Source organism: Oryzias melastigma, linkage group LG24 (genome assembly GCF_002922805.2).
Source record: "Oryzias melastigma strain HK-1 linkage group LG24, ASM292280v2, whole genome shotgun sequence".
Classification (NCBI taxonomy): Eukaryota; Metazoa; Chordata; class Actinopteri; order Beloniformes; family Adrianichthyidae; genus Oryzias; species Oryzias melastigma.
The window spans coordinates 18,410,169-18,435,258 of NC_050535.1; the positions used below are offsets into that span (position 1 = coordinate 18,410,169).

At 36.9% G+C, this 25,090-nt stretch overlaps 2 protein-coding genes across 2 annotated transcripts in view; one reads left to right on the plus strand and one right to left on the minus strand.

Moving 5' to 3' along the window:
* Nucleotides 1-2,272, minus strand: part of eif2b2 (eukaryotic translation initiation factor 2B, subunit 2 beta) — a 5,063-nt gene extending 2,791 nt beyond the window's left edge. Inside the window, exons 1-2 of the mRNA XM_024291962.1 lie at nt 2,000-2,272; nt 520-640 (exon numbers count right to left, since the gene is read on the minus strand). Of these exons, the coding sequence (XP_024147730.1) occupies nt 520-640; nt 2,000-2,171 (293 nt within the window). The 5' untranslated portion in view covers nt 2,172-2,272. The remainder of the gene's footprint in view (nt 1-519; nt 641-1,999) is intronic.
* A 1,527-nt stretch (nt 2,273-3,799) lies between these two features.
* The window catches only part of LOC112158490 (filamin-A-interacting protein 1), a 30,853-nt gene continuing 9,562 nt past the window's right edge, over nt 3,800-25,090 (plus strand). Inside the window, exons 1-4 of the mRNA XM_024291899.2 lie at nt 3,800-4,221; nt 16,547-16,817; nt 20,634-20,804; nt 22,199-22,377. Coding sequence (XP_024147667.1) covers nt 16,554-16,817; nt 20,634-20,804; nt 22,199-22,377 — 614 coding nt within the window. The 5' untranslated portion in view covers nt 3,800-4,221; nt 16,547-16,553. The remainder of the gene's footprint in view (nt 4,222-16,546; nt 16,818-20,633; nt 20,805-22,198; nt 22,378-25,090) is intronic.

Genomic DNA, 25,090 nt, shown 5'->3' on the forward strand with positions numbered 1-25,090 from the left:
GTTTTCAAATTTACCATGTCCTGTTTTCATACTTTCAAAAACATTTTTCAATTGCAATGTCTGTTTTTCAAATGTTCAGTCTGTTTTTCTGTTGAGTTTATCCTGATTTGACCACATCATTTTAGGCTGTCGCTGCAGAAAGCAGATGATACATTTGTGCTCAGAAGTTGACATACCATAAAAAAATTATCATTTCTTGGTCATGTTTTAGAGAATATGAAGGATAACACAAACTTCTTTTCTAATCATAGTTAGTGGTTGGATGAAGCCATTTATTATAAAAGAAAAAAACCTGTTTACTCTTTTTAAATCATAATGACGACAGAAACTTCATATTCTTTGGAAAAACAATTTAGAATTTCTCTCAAAGTGTGTAAACTTATGAGCTCAACACAAAATAGTTTTTCAAACAGAAATGAAAAACTATTAGTATTGTTTTTTCATTTTGATTAAGAAAATGGATTTTCTCTCAGTGTGAGCCTCGAACACACAGGTGAGTTGTGGGGGCGGAGTCCTCACCTGGCGTATTCCTCCCTGACGATCTTCAGGACCCTTCGGATCATGTTCCCCACCGTGGTCTCCGAGGGCTGAGCAGCCGTCATTCTCCTTCCCTCTTTTCGGATTATTTCCATCAAATCACCTGAAACGAGATCAAACTTTTGTTCATTTCTCCAAGTGTTTTATTGAAGTGTCTTGTACAAAAATACCGCTACTTTAGTCGTATTTTATAAATCTATGGCCCCATTATTTATAGCTTTTCAGATTTGATTTATTTTGGTGCTTATTCCCGTACTTTTGTTTTGGGTTTGCTTTATTTTGGTAATTTCTGTGCATCACTGCACACTCTTCATTGTAAACTGTATGGTTGGTGTCAGTTTGATTTAATGTTGGCAGTTTTATTTTATTTTAAAGACCTTTTAAAATTTACATAAATAATAATCAAATAAATCATGACAAATACATTTAAAATATTTGTCTTGAACTGGTTGAATCCTCTCTTACTGGAGGTCAAGTTATCACCATGAAGGCTATTTCACTTTTATTCAGATATCTGCACACAAACACTCAAAAGTTTGAGTTTTTTAATAATGCTGTTTTTTTTTCTTTTAGTACCTTACCACCAATCGAGAGGTTTTTTCTTTAAAAAAATCAATCTCCACTTCTCTAATCTTTACATTTTCCTTTTTAGCGTTTCCTTTATTTCCATTTTATTTAATTAGTTTGGACTTGTTTATAAAATGTATTTTGATTTTTTTTTTTTCCTGTTTCAGCAGCAGAAACAAACTTCTTTGAGAAAAATCAGTTAATCTTCATGAAAACAAAAAAAAAAGAGGAAAGGAAAAGAAGTAATCAAGAAAAGATGGAACAATTAGTATGTAGGAATTACTCTTTTGGACATAATACACTTTAAACTGTTCATTAATTCTGTTTTATTTACATTCATCTTTAAATATTCTTTAATTCAAGGTTACCTTACCTTTTTTGTATGGTTTTAACTTACTTTTGTACAGTTTAATATGAAGAGAGAATAGATTAACCCCGATTTGTGTCTGTGAAGATGATCAGATAATATTCATGATCTAAGTTCAAAGTGGCTGAAAAGAAAACTCTGATGACCCAGCATTCTGGCAGCATTTAAACGCATCACTCACACATTAATCTTATAGGCGTGAAAAGCGCGTGAATGCGGTTTTGCTTGTGCGCAACAAGCGATTCGTGCGTAATTTTGAAAGAATTGTGTGATTTGTTAGTTTCAAACTGTTGTAATTTTAAATTGTAGATGTGTAAATTGTACTTTTTGAAACTCGCAATTTTTACACATGTGAATACACAATTAAACGTAGACAAAGTTAGGCACAACATGTATTGTATGAGTTACAAATCAAGAATTACGCACACACATCCAAAGTTACGCACAAATCGGGGTGAGACTATTTCTCTGCATAGTTTCAAGCTAAATGAGGACTTGTGGAACTGATGAATGAGGAGGCTGACCCACCTGCGCTGCTCCACCGGGCCTGTGCGGTGATCCTGCGGAGCAGGGCTGTCGTTTCCCGGGCCGTCTCCGCAGAGCTCCGCAGGGGTCCGGTCCCGCTGCCCCCGCGCTTCAGATCAGACAGGAAGGCAGCCAGCCTCTCCGTCAGGTCTGTTTCTTTGTCCGGACCCGGCATGGTTTCGATTAAAAGGCGAATTCAAGTCAAAACTAATAACAACTCCCTCTCTTCGTCTGTCCACACGATAAAGAGGAAACGCTTTTGAACTACTTCCGGGTGAGGGGGACCGTCTTCTCTCTGATTGGTGGATTTACTTGTCTTTTCAAAATAAAGCGTTATTGGAAACGATCAGCACCAGGATTAACAGCTCTGTATTTACTACTCTACTAGACCGCACCGGACCGCTCTGTCGCTAGAAACGAGACACAAAAAAATCATTTGTGTTTTTTTATTATATTTTTACGATTTCAAAATTATTTTTGTGTTTGCAAACTTTTTTTATGCTTTCAAAAACTATTTTTGCATTTGCAGCACAAATGTTTTTGGATGCGTTGTGTCTCATTTCACTTTCTCCCTATCCCATTTGTATTGCAAACGCAAAAATATTAGCTGTAGGAGTGATAAGAGATAAAAGCATAATGAATATATAAAAGCAGATTTGGAAAACTTTGCAAATTTAAAATTTTAAATAATTTTATTTCAGGATCAAATTTCCCAAAATTTTACAGCTTTAGGGTATTTTGAAAAAAAAAAAAAGATTCATCATGTAGTTTGATTTCCACCATAAATAAAGAAAATTTTGAGACTTTGTAAGAAAATTTGCACTTATGAATTTAAAATTCAGCCAGGAAAAGGAATAAATGTCCTAAAAATTGAAACATAATTTTCTTATGTTTTTAAAGTAAAGAAAAGGGGAGAATATATTTGTAATAAAAAAAGATTGACAAAATGAATGATACACAAACATTTTCAGAGTAACATCAATATAAAAATTTTATAAGAAATGTCTTTTATCTGAGCGTTTTCCATGATATTTCATCTGCATATTGTTTCTGATAATGAGTAACACGTTGTAAAGTTACAGTCTTTTTCTGAAAAAGTGCTCTAATGTTATTGTTCCTGGAAGACGGTGTAAAATACAGTTTTCCAACAGAGGATAACAAAAGAGAAAAAATGAAAGAATCAAGTCTAGGTCTTTGATGAAATAACATATTTCAGGAGATGTTGCCGCAAAAACTTTAGTGTATTGTCCAGGATTATTTGGGTATTCTGTGGAATATAAAAGAATAAGTGATGATTTGTATTAAAGAGTTGAGAGTTGATTTTGGAAACAGGAATTAAAAAAAAAAAAATATTGAATGCACCACAGTTCCATACAATATGCTTCCATATTATTGAAACATTTGGTTCAAAGCAAAAATGCATAAATGAAACAAAATAAATGTACAAATGTATTTGTACATTTATTTATTTAATGATGTACTTTTATCATAAACGCTTTCGTATCTGTTTTCTTAAATATATTTGTAAGACACATGAAGTGACCTGAAAGTGACACAAGAATGTCCTTTTTCTTTTTTCTTTTCACTCTTTGGTGTTGCTGCTTTAATTGTCTTGTTGTTTCTGTGAATCATTTACAGTATTTCAAGTTAATATTGTCTGGGATTGTTAATAAGACCTTGTTAAGCTATTTAAACTGTCCTACTTTTTATTAAAACACATTAATCTTTTTCAAATATGATCCTGTAATCAGAGGAAGGTGAAGTGAAGTACCGGTAGTCCTCTGTGTTATAATCAGGAGGAGGAGCTGCTGGACCGGCTAATAGTTGAGCTGTCTGCAAAGGCAGTCAGTTGAGCTGCCTGCACAGACTGAGAGCAGAGGTTAAATATAGAGCCGAGTCTCACCCCTGATGACCGCCAGCAAACAGGCTGAAACAGAGGGGCCAAACTTCCTGTGGCAAGAGGAAGAGCCCAATTTAATTTCGGCTAAAAGAAGAAGTCTGTTTATTCTCAGCTCGCCTCCTCACTGCTGCCTGCTCGCTTCTGACTCCGACTCTGAGCAGACAAAGCAGAAGTTGGAGCTTCTTGTCACTCTGCTGGTGCACCCTCAACTTTGACCTGAGAAGGAGAGAAGGTTAGGGGAGCACAAGGAGACCAGAACATCATGACGCTGTGACAATCCACAGCAGAGGACTAAAACCAGGACTAACTGAACCACAGAGAGACGGTGAGTCTAAAGAAACGCGTTTTGGATAACAAATACCATCTCATGGTAATGTGTTTTTATTAGCTCTGCACTAATGTGATTATATTTACATGTTTTCAGTCTCAACCAAACAACAAAGAAAAACCATATTATAATATAAAAAAATCGCAATTTAATAAGTTTTAAGCTAAAATGCAGAAAAATTACATGTAAGCCTAATTTTATTTTAGATTTCTTAAAACAATAAATGAACTTTACATGTTTTTAATGGGTTATTAAAGAGATCCTGAGATAAAAACAAACATTTAGCACCTAATTTAAAGCATGATTTAATGTGATAGTAATTTAAAACATTTCACATGTGAATACAGTATTAGAAAAATCACTAAATAATTCTCTACTCCTGCAATTGTGTTACTGTTGATTCCAACTGTTGCTTTTTAACTCATTTAAGATGTATTAACAGTGCCACATGTAAAAATTAAGGAAATATATTTTTCTTAATTTGTTCTATTGCTTAAAAAGTTGTTTTTTTTTAACCACATATTGAGCAAACGTGTGCAATTCTAAAGTAAAAACTTTAAATTTGTGTTTTTTGTTGCATAATGTGAATTGAGCTTTGATTAATACTACATAACGTGCTGTGTGTCTAAGAGATATGCATTTTGTTAACTATTCAGACGTTCACTTCCTCTTTCTCTTGTATTCACATTCGGTCGCTGGTTTCTTTCAGCTCGTTTCAGTTTTTTTAAAAAAGAAAAAGTTGTCTGAGTTTGATTTTGCCTTTAGCCGTCAGTGTGATGAGCCTCTTTCACTGAAAGCAAATCATAAAAGGCTTCTGGTCAACTGATGTCATCGCACTGGAGTGCAGCAGTATAAATCTACAAACTAAATGGTAGAAGCTTGATTTTTTTTTTTTTGTGTGTTAATCTTTTCTGACCAGCTGTAAGCGTGACTCACCCATCAGTAAGAGCACGCTCAGCTGTCACACTTGAAAAAAGTTGCATATGTTTTCAGTGATGACAGATCTGAAAAAAATCAAAATTAAGATGAAACATATATGTCATCATTATTCCTTTCAAAATATTCATAAATTGTTCTAGTCCCTTTAAAAATACCTTAATTTTCTGTTGATAATTTATTTATGAATTTTTAACTGATTGATTTTTATATTAATTAAATTCCAGATCTAAACCTCAGCTTTAAAAAATTATAGATTTCTTCTAAACGTGCTTCTATAAGGTTTGCTTGCATGAAGTAATGTTTGGAGAGGTGTAAAGGAGTCGGAACATCTGGTTGTTGTTTGGCAAAGATTCAGCTTTTAATACTACATCCTGACAATATCTGGCACATAAAGGAGGAAGTGTTGGGCAGGACGTGCCTGAGCTGTTGTCCAGATATCAGAGGGAGGACAATAATAAGATTAGTACTGAGGCCAAATTACAGCACAACAGGCTCTTTGACTCAAAGCCAGAAACATTTGTGAAACTACACAGTTTTGTTTCCCCACTAAAGATTTAATATCTTTAATGTCTTCTCATCTAATATTTGTTAAAAACAGATGACAAAAATATGAGATTTTCAGTGAAGAATGTCAGAAAGAAACCAAATCTGAGTTCCAGAGTGTGTGCATTCAGACTGAAAATTTAGGATTTATAAATATAAACACACACAAGAGTTCTTCCTTCCATCCAGACATCTGTTGTAATTTTCTAAAATGTCAAAGCCGTGCAAGAGACACCAAAACTTTAGCTGATACTCTTAAAAGAAAACATCTATTAGTCCATTTTACAAACACTTTTTGTGTCACAATGATATTGGAGACTATCCTAGCTACTGTGTGTCAAAGGTGGATTGTTTTAACAAAACAAAAATCAATGGTGGACAAAATATTCATTTTTCTGCTTAAAAATTGAATACAAATTCTTGAAAAAGGCTGTCAGACTTGACTAAGCTTTGCATCAATATTTATAACTTATTTTAACGCATTAATCCAGAATATTTGCTTTCAAAGCCGTTGAATGATTTTGTAACGTATTTGTTTATTTTAATGTCATTTTATTGTATGTTTTCCAGTTTACATTGTAATATTTTAATGTAATTTTAGGAGCTGAAGTATCAGAAATAAGAACTAGATATATAGCATTTCCTGCGACAATGCAAGTGTGACTTCTGTAAGCTGAATGTGGTCTCTGAAGATGCCAGAGCTAATAGTTGAAAATGCTGAAGCTGATAGCCTTAAATGTTCAAGCCAATAGCTGAATATGCTAAAGTTGAAAGCTTGCCACAATATTAGCTAAATGCCAAATGTGCAAATAAATAAATAAATAAACAAATAAAACTGGAAAAATGCCTAATTTTGACAAAATAGCTAGCATAATGCTTAAATATTAGCTAAACTCCAAAATGACCTAAAAACTTTTAAACAAAGTCTAATTTTGACAAAACAGCTAGCATAGTGCTAAAATTTTCTGCTAAATTTGCCTAAAAATTTTGTTTTAGTTTAATTTTGACAAAAAAGCTAGCATAGTTCTAAAATATTAGGTAAACTCCATTTTTTTCCCTGAAGAACTTAAAAAAGTCTAATTTTGGCAAACAGCTAACATAATGCTAAAATATTAGCAAAACTCAAAATTTGCCTAAAAAACATTTAAACAAAATTTAAAATTTGACAAAACAGCTAGCATAATGCTAAAATGTTTGCTAAACTCTAAATTTGACAAAACAAATTTTTTTTAGAGTCTAATTTTGACAAAACAGCTAGCATAGTTCTAAAATTTTCTGCTAAATTTGCCTAAAAATTTTGCTTTAGTTTAATTTTGACAAAAAAGCTAGCATGATGCTAAAATTGTAGCTAAACTCTAAATGTGCATTAAAACTGGAAAAATGTCTAAATTAACCAAAAACAGCTAGCATGTTGCTAAGATAAATTTCAAATTATCCTATGAAACCCAGTAATTATTGAACATTTTAAAGTTTGAATGGTGTCTTTAGCTGAAAGTAAATGTGGGAGTTTACAAGCTTAAAAATACACAAAGTTTTTTGAAGGATTTAAGCAATTTCTCATTCATTTCTTATGGAGCATATTTTGCTCAATATTTCAAAAACTATTAAGTTTATAAATACCAAAAATACAAGCAGTGAAGTTCTGAACGAGCTGAACATTTTGATACCAAGATTGCTGAAATTGCTGAAAGTGTTTTTATATGCTGAAAAACAAACAGAAAGGAGCAGGAGAATCACTATAGTGTGAATGCTGTAAAACATTCACACAATTAAAAGTTGGATTGCTCATTTTAGTGTAAAACTTTGACTCCAAGCAACTGTTTGCCTGGAAATGCTCAGCTTTGGTCTGCAGCAGAGTTACAGTCATCCAGCTGCAGGCTGAGGCCATCTGATAAGACCGAACCATGAGGTCATTCTTCAAGTCCGGCTCACTAATCTCTGTGGGGCGTTCAGCAGAGTCTGCCGACTTGTTTGGCTTCATAACAGCTCCTTCTGTTCCCATGACAGCATAACGGGGAGCAGTGAGGAGCACTGTGTGTGTTTGGGTACGTTCTCATGGTCTGAGCCCAGCGTTTATTAAACACATGATAAGATCAAGATGTTGTGATGGTGAAGAAGTTGAAAACTGTGATCTTAGGTCTGAGCATGAAATGAGCTTTAGTTTCTCTCGAGTTAAAGTTTTTCTTGAATTTCAGCCTGATGCTCAGGCGGCTTCTGTCTGTTATCTATGTCATGACTTTTAGTAAAAATAGAAAAGCCTCATTTCAGGCCTGCTAACAAAATTAGGACTAACTCTGAAAAAGGATTATTCCTGGTAGAAATGAAAATGCACAAGAAAATTCAAATTTACTTATGTAAAAAGTTGAGCATAAATTTGAGAATTTTGACTTTTGTCTAGGAATTCTTTAAACAAACCAAGTTTTGCTTTTCTAAATTTAATCTGTCAAAAACATGAACTTTTCATATTTCTTATTTTCATTTCTGATTATTTTTATTTTTGTGATTGTAAATTTTCTTCTGAACGCCCAGGAAACTAAAATAAACTAGACATATAGCATTACCTGCGACAATGCCAGTGTGAATGCTAATGTGGTCACTGAAGATGCTAGTGATGATAGCTGAAGATGCTTAAATTGATAGCTTAAAATGCTAAAACTGATAGCTGAAAACGTTGAAGCTCATTGCAAGCAAAGTCCAATTTAGCCATATCGGCTAGCATAAAGCTGAAATTTTAGCTAACATCAAAACATTAGCTTGTTGCTAAAATAAAAGCTAAACTCTAAATTAGCCTATAATATTTCAGTCGAAAGCAAATTAGCCAGAAATGTTAGCACGTTGCTAAAATATTAGTTAACCTCTAAATTAGCCAATAAAAACCCCAGTAGATTACAAATTAGCTAAAAACATTAGCATCTTTTTAGGTAAACTCCATTTTTTTTGAAAATTACAATAAAAGATTAAAACATAGCCCATGAATATATTTAAAGGCTTGTTGTTAATTTACTTCAAATTCTGAAATTGAAGACTTTCTCCTTCAATATTTCTAAATTTGTGCACAAAGGTACAATTCAGATCCAAATCAGGACTATAAATCCCCAAACCAGGCTTGAACTGTTCTAAATGAGCTCTTTTAGAATAATCTATGCCATAAAACCCTTTTAAAATTTAGAGATTTAAAAAAAAAATTTAAAATGTATTTAATCAACTAAATGATAACTTTAAGGTAAAGAAGCAAAAATTATTTAACTTTTTTGCTTCTTTGTTGCACTAAAATGCTACAGATATGTGAAAATCTAGTGTCCCCAACAGACAAAGAAAATGCTTAAAAATGATAATGAGAAATAATTTAATTTTATACAGTATTTTGAATAAAGTATAAAGATATTTTTCATGCATTTCATGCAACTGAAGATGCGCCAAAAATGCTTTAGTAGGTCTTATAATTAAAACAAAAATATTTCAAAACACACTAGAGTGTAAGACCAAAAACTAATCATGTTCTAGTTTTCATAAATGTGTTCTGAGAATTGTTTACTTTTTTAGAAATTTTAATTGGCTCATTTGTTGCAAAAATGTACAAGAAAAAGTGAACCATCTGGTAACATCAACTGTTTTTCTAAAGACGAGCCCCTTTGTCTAAAAAAACCTAAGGCTTTTCACTTCCCTCCTGTCTGGACAGTTTCGCCCAGACTTTAAGATTAATGTGAAATCGTCACGTGAACAAGAAACATTCTGAACCCTGAATCCCTTTTTTCGGATACCATTTCAATGAGGCTGTGTAACACGAGCCGCCTCCTCCCACAGGGGTTTCATCACCTCCTTGGGGATTGAAAGGCATGTGGTTACACTCTCTAGACTCCATCCAAGTCCCCTTCTTCTCCCCCTCAGAGTTTAAGAGAGAAATGACTTCAGAGAGCTGGCTGTGGGTCCGCTGCACGCCGAGCATGAAATCATCTCCCTCAGTTGATCACTGCTGATTAAAGTTTTGGTACAAACTGCCAGGATGATGAAAACCTGCCGGTGTCAGCCAGATGACCGACATGCAATAATACTCACGGCTGACACCAGTTTGGCGGGAAGGAGTTTATGTTGGATGCCCCCAAAAAATTAGCTCTGAGAAAATCTGTGTCATGGTGAACAAATTTAGCTCAGCACATGGGAAAAAACAACTGAATACGTGAGGTTTTACCAGAAATGCATAAAGGATCAAGAAATTTCAGGAAACAACATTCTGTAATCATTTATTTTTTTAAATAAATATTAAATGTTCTATCTGCATCTAAATACAGTACAGAGTATTGTAATACTAGGACATTAAATTATTTTTTTTTCAATGAAATATTATGGTGGGAAAAGCCCAAAAAGGAGAATAAACTTTAATTAACCACGACGTTTAGAGCGGCATTGCTCCCCGCCTTGTCCCGTGCTTACAACATATCTGACTGTGATCAAATAGAAGAATGCTTATGAAAAATATAAAACTGAATGACAGAAACTAATTTGTATATATATATATATATATATATATATACAGTATATTGGCATTTGTGTGAGAACATGTCCTTAATAAGCCAGAACGAGAAAAAAAAAATCAGCTTATTAAAAAAAGATTGACAAAAAAAGAAATTAAACAAGGTTTTTTGTAATATATATATATAGAATAAATAAACATAATTTTACTTTTACTGGATCGCTTAAGTCCATCCATCCATCCATTTTCTTGTCCGCTTCTTCCCTTTCGGGGTCGCGGGGGTGCCGGAGCCTATCCCGGCTACTGATGGGCGAAGGCGGGGTACACCCTGGACAGGTCGCCAGTCTGTCTCAGGGCCTCAATCACACACACATTCACTCTCACATTTACACCTAGGGGCAATTTAGAGTCACCAATTAACCTATGAAGCATGTTTTTGGACGGTGGGAGGAAGCCGGAGTCCCCGGTGAAAACCCACGCATGCACGGGGAGAACATGCAAACTCCACACAGAAAGGTCCCAGCCGGGATTCGAACCGGGGCCTTCTTGCTGTGAGGCAAGAGCGCTAACCACTGCGCCACCGTGCAGCCCTTGGATCGCTAAAGTGCCAAACAAAAATAAAACAGACACCACAAACTAACAGAGCATAAAACAAGCTTAAATTTAAAAGAAACATAAAAAAAAATATGCAAGAAAAATGTTTGAAACATGAAAGATGAAACTGTAAGTGCACAACAAAAAGCTACTGCAAAAACACTTATGCAGCTCAATTCATTACAGAATTTTTAGCATGCTTGGTAAATAAAAATATATTCAAAAACGCACATATACCCAATATACAACAGCTCTATGACTGATGCCTTTGTGTAACCCACAACAGACGTCAGACATTCAGAACTGAGAACTCCAGCCTGACCTTGGCATTTTAAAGCTCGAGACGTTTCTCAAACGTTTTATCCTTGAAAGAACAGATTTCTCTGAGAGACACGCTTACGGGGATAGCGGGCGGCACACAGCGAACTGAAATAATACAAACCTCTGAACCCACATCCACAGTTGGTTCACTGCTAAACATTTATTTTTACAGCAGAAGTGCCGCTCTCCACTCTTTTAAAAGCCCCATGAGGACACCAGGCAAAGACTGCAGGCTGAAAACTAGAAGCTGAATGCAAATGTTTGGACTGTATTTACTTTGTCTAAAAATTGATCCAAACAGAAATTGGGCAAAATGTGTAAACAAAACCAGCTTGGACTGATTTAATCACAGTATTGACTATGATCTTCTTTACAGAACACACAATTGTTCTATTTCAGTTTGACTGATTGAAGGTGGAAATGTGATCCTGCAGTTACACCAACATTCACACTGTGTGTCTATTTCAGGTACATAGATTATAAGAAGTTAATCTGCTTCATTTTACATTTATAACCCCCATTAGTGAGAATATCTAGATCTTCACACATGTTTATGATTTTGTTTTTAATGTAAAGATAAGGAAGTGTTCTCTGGTTGGTCCATGCAGAACAAATCCCTAAACAGGCTGGTCATCCAGACTGAGCTGTGTTTAGACTCTCTAGTGGTTTAGTGACCTACTATATCATATTTCATTATGTCCTCTTGGGAGGTGGCAACTAATCTATTTTTCCTGATGCCTCTTGATGCCTCTTTGTCAAGCATCATTCCAGAAATCTCTTGGGTTTGGCGGAGTTTCAGGACATCTCGTTTCAGGGTAGAAATTGTTGCACTTTCTGTACTTTTTGTAGCATTTTTCACAAAAGTTGCTACAGTTTTAGAAAATAAACACATTCTGTTGTTATATTACCAGTGATAAGCATTATAACAATTTTTAGCAAAAAAAAGTTGCATTATCTGCGATAATGAATGTGTGAATGATTTTCGCAAAAAGTAGTCTACAGCTTTTTTCTGAAAATGGTAAAATAATTTATTTAAATTGCTGATGGGATTTGCTGAAAATGCAAAAGCTATTTGCAAAATGTTAAATTTACTAAAAAGACTGGAAATTTTGTTAAAGAACTATGAAAGAGTGCTGAAGTTGACCTACATTTCTGAAAATTTTGTAGTAAAATTGCTTTAAAATTCCTAATACATGCAAATTTTGCAAAAATATTTAGTGTGTTGCTTTAATATGAGCTAAATTCAGAAATAGCCCAAAGTTCCTCAGTAAACTAAATTAGTCAAAAATGTTAGCCGGTTGCCAGAACAGAAGCTTAACTCTAAATTAGCCCCAAAAAACCCCAGTGGATAACAAATTAGCCAAAAATATTAGCATGTTGATCAAATATTATCTAAACTCCAAATTTGCCTATAAAAACCTCAGTAGATGCCAAATTAGCCAAAAAAGCTAGCACATTGTTTAAATATTAGCTAAACTCCAAAATAGCCTGAAATTCCTAAATAAACAAAATTAGCCAAAAATGTTATCATTTTCCTAAAATATTAGCTAAACTATAAATTAACCCATAAAAACCCCACTAGATAACACATTAGCCAAAAATGTTATCATGTTGCTAAAATATTAGCTAAACTTCATATTTTTGAAAATTACTATAAATATGTATGAAACATATATATATATATGTAGAATAAATATAGTATGAAAATAAAGCCCATGAATATATTTTAAAAGCTTGTAGCTAATCTACTTAACATTTTTACATTCAAGACTTTCTTATTCATTTCTTATGGGGCATTTTTCTTAATATTTCAAAAACTAACATTTCTGAATACCAAAAATACAAGCAGTAATGTCCTGAACAAGAGGAAGCTGGAACTTCTAACATAAGCTTGGTTTAGCATCGAATTTTATATTTTCCTTTGTTCCATAATTTTTTTGTTTCTTTGACATCTGTGCAGCAACATCAACATGTTTGACCAACCGTTAAGAATAAAATTGCCAATGCAGATTTCCGCCTTAATGAATCCTTATTTTCAGACAGGGCTCAAATGCGTCTCCCTTCTATCATGTGCCACTGAAATCCAATGCAGCAGGTCAGTTTATGAGCGTCCTTGTGGCGTTTGCAGCTGTTTCCTTTCTCTCTCCTTTGTGGGGTTGAAGGAGATTAAGTGAGTATTTTTAGGGTATCCTTCTTGTGCCTGGAGTCTAACATTGGGAAGTCCCAGGAGCTATCACTTTATATACAGTAAGCAAATATCATGGAAGCCTGTTATAACAGTCTGCCATGTAAAGAATCTAAAACATAGGCTTGTGGGTGTTTGGTGATTCCTGACCTGGGGGGCCGGTGTCCCTACATGCTTCTCTGGTATCTTTGCCACACCCACTGCTGATTACTTGTATCCGGTGTATCAGAAATCTTAGTTTATACAATAGTATTTACATATGTAAATAGATTCATTTAATGCATTTATATATATCATAAACCAATGTTATCATGTTTCAATTTGACACTAAGAAAACAGAAAGGATGAGAATCCAACAGAGTAAACTTGATGATAGAAAATACAACTTTACACTTAATTTTTCAAATCTTTGATTTTCATTTAGGGGCGTCTCAATAGTGAGAGACATAATCTAAAAAATATACTGGAAATCCCATTGTATGATTTTTTTAAAAACAATTTATTTGTACTCTACTGCTGCAAATAAGTATTTGAACACCTGTCTATCAGCTAGAATTCTGACTTTCAAAGACCTGTTAGTCTGCCTTTAAATAGTCCACCTAGACTCCACTTATTATCCTAAATTAGAAGCACATGTTTGAGGTTGTTAGTTGCATAAAGACACCTGTCCATCCCATACTATCAGTAAGACACCAACTACTAGCATGGCCAAGACCAAAGAGCTGTCAAAAGACACCAGTGACAAAATTATAGGCTGGAAAGGAATACGGAGAAATTGCCAAACAGCTTGGTGAAAAAAGATCCACTGTTGGAGCAATTATTAAAACATGACAGTCTCCCTCAGACTGGGGCTCCATGCAAGATCTCACCTCATGGGGTCTCAATGATCCTAAGAAAGGTGAGGAATCAGCCCAGAACTACACGGGAGGAGCGAGTTAATGACCTGAAAAGAGCTGGGACCGCCGTTTCCATGGTTACTGTTGGTAATACCCTAAGACGTCATGGTTTGAGATCATCCATGACAGAAGGTTCCTCTCTTTCATCCATCTTATGTCCAGGCCTGTCTTACGTTTGCCAATGATCCATTGGGACGATCCAGAGGATCATGGGAAAAAATCATGTGACCCCATGAGACCACATTGAACTTTTTGTTCTTAATTCCAATTGTGTTTGGAGGGAGAATGATGAGAACCATCCCAAGAACACCATTACTGAGAAGCATGGGGGTGGTAGCATCATGCTATGGGGGTATTTTTCTGCACAGGACGACTGAACTTTATTAAGGAGAGGATGACACGTATTGTGAGATTTTGGGAAACAACCTCCTTCCCTCAGTCAGAGCATTGAAGATGGATCGTGGTTGGGTTTTCCAACATGACAATGACACACAACCACGAGAACCAAGGAGTGGTTCTGTACGAAGCATATCATGGTTCTGGAGTGGCCTAGCCAGTCTTCAGACATAAACCCAAAAGAAAATCTGAAACTATGTTTCTCAGTCACAGCCCAGAAACTTGACTGATCTAGAGGAGATCTGTGAGGAGCAGTGGGCAAAAAACTTTCCTGGTGAAAAACTACAGGAAACGTTTGACCTGCGTAATCACAAACAACAGCTACTGTAACAAATAATGACATTGACTTTCTCAGGTGTTCAAATACGTATTTGCAGCAGTAGTATACAAATACATTATTTTTAAAAAGTCATGAAAGGTGATTTCTAGACTTTTTAGTAGAATATCTCTCTTGGTGGACAAGAGGAAAATTTCAGAACCCTCTGTGACTTCTAAGTTGGAGAACTTGCAAAATCAAAGGGTGTTCAAATGCTTATTTGCCTCACTTTGTTGCAATTCTAATAACCTAATACTGTAAATATTCAAAGTTGCAGTTTTTAAATGAAGAGTTTAATGGTCACAACCAGATAAATACTGTGTATTTTTGTAAATTTTGAAATTGTCCTTTGGCATACTATATATAGTCTGTATATATACATATATTGGAAAGCTGGTAAGTAATATTGAGTTGCGCATAAACTGTTTTGAGAGATTAAGCTTTGATGTCTTTTTGCTGACACATCTCAAAAATATACTCTGAATAATCTAACTTCCTGTTTGAACCAAGTGTGAAAATGAAAGTATTTGAAGCCAAGTCAGTTCATTTGCTAACCACTGGCTAGAATGTTACACTAAAACATCAGCTAAAAAGTACTTCAGTATTAAATGGTCAGATCATTGGACACTTGAATCATGGTTCAAAAAACTTGTGATAAGGAGTTTTGGGAACAGATGGGAAAATTTGTTTTTTAAGCTTCAACTTTCAATACTTTTAGCGGAATACTCCAATAATGGTTGTTTGTCATGCCTTTTTAACCTGCTTTGGAAAAAGCTGGAATTCAGTGATTTCATTTCCTTTAGACTGGTTCAATTCAAACCTGGGAGTAAAGTTAATTTATTCAAACAATAACAAACTATTTAAAATTATTTGTTAATCTTTCTCTTAAGATTCAAGCAGAAGATATTTGGATTTTTTCTGATTCAGATGTAACTCTTCCATGAGGGTATTCTAGTTTCACTTGTTTTTAAAGACGGCCTCATTTGTATATTTATTTCTTCATAAAATAGGTTTGGTTTAGGATTTGAGAACACGCTCTTCCCATTTATTTTCACAACTATTTTTAAAGGCCTTTTTACGTGTGGTCACCACTTGAGAATCATTGAAATCAGCCACTTTGTGACACGTTGCAGTGACGCTTTGAGAGGAAAGTAAGGCCTAATTGTGTCACGATGGCTAAACCTAATTCATGAACCACCACAGAATTCAATCCCTAAGATCTCATCTAGAGACCTGTTGGCTCAACTCCACATATGACCTCAACAATTTTGTATGTGCTGATGAGTTAGCACCTCAGTGCTGCAGTGGCGTGCAGAGACTCTGCTCAGCTGAGACCTTTAAAGCCTTTTAGGTCAACACTTGGCAACTACAGTCAAAACAACACAACCTGTAAACAAACACACAGTCTCTATTTACAGACCTTGTACTCACTATTTACTCAGTTTCACCTGCAGCAAGTGAGTCACTGACCATTTTAAACCACTGATCATCAACTCTGTCAACAAAAGCCTAACATGAGCTTCATGCTAGCACATGTGTGTTTACTTTCATCTTAGAGTCATACATTGCTACTAACTTGCTTTGTAATTTAACTGTAGAACAATTTTAAATCGACACGCATGACAAAAAAGTGAATCATCGGCTTGCTTTGTCGCACGCAGGTTCAAAATGCGGTCGAGAAGTTGCACTGGCGAGGAGCAGGAATGTGGGCACATCCAACCTACGAAAGGCTTCATCATGCAGGAGGAAGAGGAGCAGACACCACAGCTGACAAAAACAAGGATGAAAATTCCAAGGGAAGACATGAGCGGGAAAACAAGCGAGCCAGAAAAGAAATCTCAGAAACCAAAAGAGGGTTGGAAAACAAAAACATCTAATTTGACAAAGGAGGATTTGGTTCACCTGCTAGGAGTCATGGAAGGAGAAGTTCAGGTACAATGTCTGGGCTTTTTTTGAAGCTCAGGGACTGTCCAGCCAGGAAGGTTGAGTTAGCCCCATAGTGGGAAAAATGTGGCCAAAAAATGTGGGCTCTGAATAGGTTTGTCCACAGTTTCCATGGTGGCCCCACCTGTGTTTGCCAACATTCGCTTAAGTGGGCACTCAGTGGGTTGGCTTGCTACCATTGACTATATATAAGAACTACCCAGCCACCCGGTGGACAGTGTAGCGTGCTACCGAGCTCAGCTGTATCGAGTTAGCGTGCTCCGCTGTGGCGAACTAGCGAGCTCCGTTGTATCAAGCTAGGGACCTCCCCTGTAGCAAGCTAGCAAGCTCCGGTGTAGCATTCTAGCAAGCTCATCTGTAGTGAGCTAACAACCTCTCCTGTATCGAGCTAGGGACCTTCCCTGTAGCGAGCTGGCAAGCCCTGCCATAGCATGCTAGGAAGCTCATTTGTAGCGAGCTAGCACCTCCCCTCTAATGAGACAGCAACATCCCCTGTTCCGCTGTAGCATGCTAGTGAGCTCCTGTGTATGGAGCTAGTGGGCACTGCTATATTGAGCAAGTGAGCTTCTCTGTAGCGAGCTAGTGAGCTCCTCTGTTGCGTGCTAGCGAGCTCCTTTGTATTGAGCTAGCAACTTTCCCTGTTGCAAGCTAGCAAGCTCCACTGTAGCATGCTAGTGAGCTCATCTGGAGTCAGCTAGTGAGCTCCTCTGTATGAAGCTAGTGCGTACCGCTGTATTGAGCTATCGAACTCTGCTGTAGCGAGCTAGCAAGCTCCACTGTATCGAGCTAGCGAGCTCACTTGTATCGAGCTAGTGATCTCCCCTGTATCGAGGTAGCAAGCTCAGTTGTATTGGACTAGCAACCTCCCTGTAGTGAGCTGGCAAACTCAGTTGTAGGATGCTAGTGAGCTCATCTGTAGCGAGTGAGTTCCTCTGTAGCAAGCTAGCGGGCAATGCTGTATTGAGCTAGTAGTGAGTTCCCCTGTAGCGTGCTGGGGACCTCATTTGTATCAAGCTAGCGACTGAGCTAGCGAGCTCCGCTGTAGCATGCTTGTGAGCTCATCTGTAGCAAGCTAGCGATCTCTGCTGCAGTAAGCTTCTCTGTATTGAGTTAGTGAGCCCTCGCTGTATCGACCTAGCAAGCTCCTCTGTAGCGAGCTCCACTGTATTGAGTTACTGAGTTTCAATATATCTAGCTAGCAAATGAGAAATGTAGCAAGCTAGGAAGCTCTGCTGTCCACTGGATGGCTGGCTTGCATAGCGGGCCTACCTACTGAGTGTCCACTTAAGCTAATGTTGGCAAATACAGGTGGAAACTGTGGACGAACCCATTTGGGGAGCACATTTTCTGCCCACTTTCAAACCATACTAAACCATACCTACTTGGCTTTGCTGGCTTGGTAGAAACCCACAAGGGCTGATGTTTGCCTTTCTCTCTGTAAAATTATAAATCAGTGCATTTATGTGGGTTTTTTGTGCAGATTTAAATCCAACTCTTTGCATGCCTGTGAGCATGACGTTTACTTCCAACTTCAGCTGTGAACAAGTGTCAACACTGAGCTAAAAATACTGCCAGAAGCACATAAACAGTTCAAAGAAAAAAGAGAAATTAAACTGACCAATATATTTCTACTTTGTAAAATTTGAGAAAAGAAAACAAAATACGAATACATTAGACAGTTTTTTACTTTATGTTTTGAAATGGTTTTAAAATCTAAGACTTTTGTTCTGCTGAATCAAAGCCATATCAAGCAAAAACCAACTACAAAAGCAGTTCTTGATCACTTTGGTCAGTTTATCAATAAATCATATGGATAAAATACAAAGACTGTAGAAAAAAAATAATTTAGAGTTTGTGATTAAAGCGTCAAATTCTCACAAGCTGAGATCTATTTAACTTTGCAAAAATACACATATTTCAATTATGTGTCTGACCCCCAAACGTTTTAGATTTTGTGACTTAATTCTTAACTACATCCATGTAAGTACTACTTGAAATAAACATTTAAAGCCCTTATTGTGTTACCAATGAAACAAGAGACATGTTATTCTATCGTTTACAGTGTTGCTTGTAAATGTAAATTTAGCTTGTTTATCCATACAAGCAATTTTCCTGTTTACAATAATATCTTTAGTTATTTTTACATAACAATTGCTCTTCATTAGCTTTAAGTCTAGTTTAGAATATTGATTCTTTTGAATGGAAAAAAAATACTTTATACCCCAATATTGTTTTTTTAAATTCTTGGAAACCTTGAAAATATAAATAAATAAATAAAATTCTTGGAAGTTTAAAAAAGTTGCATTCCTTCTTTGTTGGATCTTCATCACAGAACTTGCAAAAGACTAAGTGTTCAGCATAAGACTTGAGGATATTTTCTTAAAAGTGCCCATTTGATGACTGGTTACCGTGCCAACAGATGAGTTGTCTTCTTTGAGATTCGGGCGGGTCACACAGCTCCAAAGATGTAAACACTGTAGTCAAGCAGGACACTCACTGGCATCTAACACCCTCCAGTGATGTGTGGTGTTTTAAAAATAATATTTTAAGCATGGAAACAGCTCAGCAGAAGCTCCTTTTTTCCAAATCACATCATTGTTTTTCCAACAGAGGTACAGTTATAAACTCTTCTCCCAAAGGGACAGGATGCTCCTGCCTCACCCATTGTTTCCATCCTGGTCATCTGTTTGGACCGGTGCAGTTTTTCCATCCTACAGGAATACAAAAAAAAAAACCTTTTCCGTGTAGAAACTGCAAGAAAAAAAAGATAAAAAAAAAAAACTGGGGCTGTAGTTTGATATTGAACCACAAAAAACATAAAAAGAAAAAAAGAATAATCCAATCTGATTGTTACATCCCCTATGGGTAAACCTGGCTCGGGTCAAGGGGAAAAATACAAAAGGGGACAATAACAAAAACTGGACACCACTAGTTCAAATTCTCACTAAAAAGGGAGTTGGAAGGTTGGTCAAAAATAAAATAAATCAGGGAGACTGCTGACCCAGCCATGTCGACTGTCGGAGTCAGCAGCTCCCTGCTAAGGGCTGAATAAACAAAGCCCGCAAATCAAGACTACCAAGGTCCAACCCAAAACTAAAATAACAAAACCCAGCAGTCTAAAACTACCAAGGAAGAAAAGAACAAAACATACCAGCACAACTCAGAGTAAAACATAAATACTACCCAGCCTGCTGCTCTGCTCCATGCCTGCCTTGGTGAGGCCTCCTCTGGCTTAGGTATCTGGCAGGAGAGCAGAATGGCAGGGTATGTTGAAAAGGTCATTCAATTTGTGTCATTCCAACACTTAGCATATAGTGTTCAAACACGGATTATTTAAATATCCAAGGTATTCTACATATAACACCAGAGCAAAACAAACAAAAAAAAAAACAAACATTCAGAGTCCTTCTAAGGCCCGGGGGCAAGATCCGGCCCTCCAGATAATTATATCCGGCCCACAAGCTCATTTTATTTTATTGTTATTAATGGCCCGATGTTATCTTGGGCTGATTTGAAAAAATATATTTTTATGGAGGGCAAAATATTAAAATTTATTTAAGGTTGATTTATTCTGGAATCATATTACTGCCTGTTTTTATTCAAAGTTATGTTAAAAAGTTACAGTTTTTTTTTTAAGTTTTAAAAATTTAGTCTTAGTGTGTTCAATAAATGTTTATCCTGTTCGGCCCGTGACCCAAGGTGTGTTTTGGATTTTGGCCCCTTGTGCGATTGAGTTTGGCACCCCTGATTCTAAGGTTTAAAACTGCTCTGAAGCTAACTGATGCTTCTGCTCTGCCTTTTCAGGCCAGAGAAGACATCATTGGTCTGCTGAAAACTGAGAAAACCAGACCAGAGACTCTGGAGGCCCACTATGGCTTTGCTGCTCCCACAAAACCCTTGCAGGCTCTGCAGAGAGACTCTCAGCTCTTCCAGGGCAGCAGCACAGAAGACGTGTACGAGAAACCCATGGCTGAGGTCAGTTCAGAGAAACACCTCGATAAAAATTGCTATACTTAAAAGATGGAAGACAGGGCTCAAAAATAGATGTAGAGATGTGATGCTACACACACAATAATGTGATGTGAACGTGTGTTCTTAAAAATCAACATGAACCTGGTGATTTATGATACTTTTTGCTTGCCATACAAGACCGGATCCTGGGCTGTCGATAGATATATATTAATCACTGGACAAAGCGAGGTGTTGACATCACCCATAGAAAATGCCTTACCTCTGACCCTCGCTGAATCAGGCCAAAACTGTCACCGTGGCTTCCTGACACAGCCACTGCAATAAAAATAATAAATCTTAAAAAAAAATAAGATTAGAAAGAATATGTTAAGAAGAATGTATCAGAACAAGAATGGTTATTCTGATAAATGAAATGACTGAGAAATAACTGTCTATTTCTTTATAGAAGTCTATGAAATTTTGACTGTTGGAACCAACATGCACTTCCTATTTGGAACACAAGAGGGAAGGGGGTTGAGATGTCCAGTGATTATACAGTCAATGGTCACTACCCGATACTACTGCATGTACTTACAATTGGAAGAGCTTTTTCTTTCACAGCTTTTTTCCAACATACTAAGTCTAATTCTGACTGGGCAAAAACAGCAATTATTAATTCACCCTCTGTGATAGCTTTTCAAATGGTTGGTACTCCTGTGTATTAAAAAGCAGGTCACTACCAAATCCGAGTCCCTGATTGGTCAAAGTTCAAATGGTTAAATGTGAAACTCATGTTCAATGGCTGCAAGTGTTTGCTTGAACACGCGTTGCAGAGAGAAATGTAAGCGTACCATAACACAAGGGTTACTATTGCATTCCAGTTAGTGATAAAGAGACAGGCTTAATACCAGCAATTTTTTAGACTTTGGTGGATTTTGTTGGAGTAATTCATAGCTGGTTTATTTAAATCTAGTGCAAAAACATGCAAAAGGAAACAAAGTGCACAATGAAAAGCGTTTTTTTAAGAAAATATTTGCTTTTCCCATGTCTTTAGATGTTTTGAGAAGCTTAAAAAGACCAGATGGGCATGTCAATCTTGTTAAAGTTTGTTCCTTGGTGGTGAAATTCAAGCCAAATATATGCAAATGCAATTGTTTGTCATTATGGAAAACTTCAGGCTCTCCTTCACATTGTAAAGGGTGAAATCTGCTGGGTGTACCAAGTGGGAAAAAGTTTGAACAAATGTGCTATTAAAGCCTGAAGAAAAACTGAATGAAGCACAGAACTGAGTGAGAAGAGCCTCTCACAGCAACACAATATAACCACAACCGTAGCTAATGGTTTTGGGAGATTGTGTGAGCAGATACGGTGCTGCTTTGACATGTTTGGGGTAATGAGGGTTGACGCGTTTCCTTCAGCTGGACCGTCTGGAGGACAAGCAGAAGGAGACGTACAGGCGGATGTTGGAGCAGCTGCTGCTGGCAGAGAAGTGCCACAGGCGGACGGTGATGGAGCTGGACAACGAGAAGCGCAAACACGCAGACTTCATGGATAAGAGTGACGACTTCACCAACCTGCTGGAGCAGGAAAGGGAGAGGTGACTTTTATTCAAATCCTTTCAAATTTGAGCTGCTTAAAAATCGGAAAAAAACCTTCAAATATCAGGGGTTTTGTTTTTAAATCAAAAGGATGTCTAAGGTTTTTGTTAACCTTAAAGATCATTTAAAGCTATTAATCATTTGGTATGTGATAATTCTATGAACTCTTCTGGAGTGACAGCAGGCACTCCCGCATGTATGCTCATTTTATCAACAAAACTCACACTACTGGGAGCCAGGGGATAATATTATGGGATAAAATGAATCCGACAAGTCGAAAGGCGCTCTGATGCTCAATCTATAGTATAAAATGACATTAAAGCTTCGATGAGCCGACTTGCTGGTCACATCTCACGGCTGTGGGTCGCAACCCACGATATTTGAATTGCGACCCACAGATTTGGTCACGTCCCACGAGATTTGAGTCGTGACCCATGAGATTTGTTCGGAACCCACGAGATTTGGTTGCGGCCAACAGAATGGGTCACGACCCATGAGATTTGAGCCGTGACCCACAGGATTTGGTTGCGACCCACAAGATTTGGTCACGACCCACGAAATTTTGTCACGACCCACCAGATTTGAGTTGCGACCAACAGATTTGGTCACGACCCACGGGATTTGAGCCGTGACCCACAGGATTTGGTTGCGACCCACAAGATTTGGTCACAACCCACGAAATTTGGTCACGACCCACAAGATTTGAGTTGCAACCCACGAGATTTGAGTTGCGACCCACAAGAATTGAATCACAACCCACGAGATTTAAGTTGCGACCCATGAGATTTGGTCAAGACCCTCGAGATTTAAGTTGCGACCAGCGAGATTTGGTCACGACCCACGAGATTCTAGTCACGACCCACGAGATTTGAGTCGTTACCCACAAGATTTGGTTGCAACCCATGAGATTTGGTGAAGACCCACGAGACTTGAGTCACGGCCCACAAGATTTAAGCTGCAACCAACTATTTTTTTGGGCAAGATATAAATTATTTAAAAAAAAGTCACTTTGAGGGATTCAGTTTGGAGTTTTTTTAATGGTTTTGACCAGGAGTCTGCAACCTGCTGCTCCAGAGCCACATGTGGCTCATTTACCCCAATTGTGGCTCTCTGGTTAAAGAAAAATAAAAAGTTTCTAAACGCTAAAAAGTAACTGTAAAGTAAAAAGTGAAAACGTAGTAAAGAAAACATAAGTAAACAAACTCAAAGTTGAACTCATAAAAAACAGTTGAAGGACAGTACCACAAGTCGAACTACAACATTTTGACAACTTTTTGTGGGTCCTGATCGTCAGAGAATCAATGAATGTCAATAAGCACTTCATTAATTTGCTCAAATTTCCTTTTGGTTTGTTAAATTTACATTTGATGCACCAACAACAGTAAAGTAATCTGTATTTTTATTCATTACACTCACTACTAATACATTTGCTTCATTGAGATGATCGTATGTGGCAGGGTGTCTTTTATTTTGAAAGGAACTCACATGAAATTTTGTCAAAAGTTTGTAAAAAAGGAAATTTTCTTTTAATGTGTGTTTTATTCATGTAAAATGAACAATAGTTCATTTATGTTTATCATAGTAGTAGCAATAGCATACAAATAAGTGTCTTAATGGGTGAAGGAGGAATTTCTGGCTCCTACTGGGTTGTGTTCAGTGAGAAATCAACCCAAATGGCTCTTCCAGAGTTTCAGGTTCCAGACCCCTGGTTTAGACTTCGAAAAGATTGTCCCTAAGAAAAGGCTGCACATTCCTGCTGTGCAGCAAGCAGAATAACTGATCCTAAAATACTGCAATGGCGTCATTCCCAACAGAGACCCCGGGTGATTGGTGCTCCTGTGCAGCTGGAGCATTCAGGGTGTTGTTTTTAACAGAATTACATTTCTGAGTATTTCTTTTTCAAATCGTTGTGAATCAGAGGCAGAAGAAAAAATACAGTTTGAAAAAGCTTGTAGTTGTTACGTATAAACTACAGTTGCAGGGCCACAAGCTCCCTGCTCCACTCCTTTCCACTTGGACGTCTTTGTTTTCCTCGTCTGAGCTGGTATCTGGGTCAAAGCTGTACAGCATTGCTTGCCATTTTTGTTGCACCGCTAATGTTAGGTCAGGGTTGTGAGGGGCCGTAAGCTAGTCATAAAGCATGTAAACCAGGGATGGGCAACTCGAGGTCCACATTCCTGCATGTTTTCCCACATACCCTGCTCTGGCATGTTCTAATTGAATGAACTGTTTGGGCTTTGAAATTTGAAAAAGGGAGGCTTGGAGTTGCCCATCCCTTGTCTAAATCGAATGGTAATGGGACACAGGAATGGGATTGCTTCCCATTCCTGTGCACACAGGTTTTTAGATTTTGACTAAAAGTGACATCATCATGATTGGAGTGATACTTTCAAAGCTCAAAGGTTACGAAATTAAATAGCAAAATATAAAATTGTGAAATAATATCATTAATAAAAGCTAAAAAACAAAATAACTCAAAGGTTATGTCCGAATTCCCACCCTAATCCTTAACTACTAAAAAAATGTACAGTGCAGGACTATCTAGTGCCCTGGATCTTAAAAGCAATTTGGACACAATGCTCACTACTTTACTTTTGTTATTCTAAACAGCAGATATAACGTTACCGTAACACTACTAGAGCACCTAATTATTGATAGAAGATTTATCACACCCCAGGAACTACAAGATAAACATGGAATAAATCACTTCTT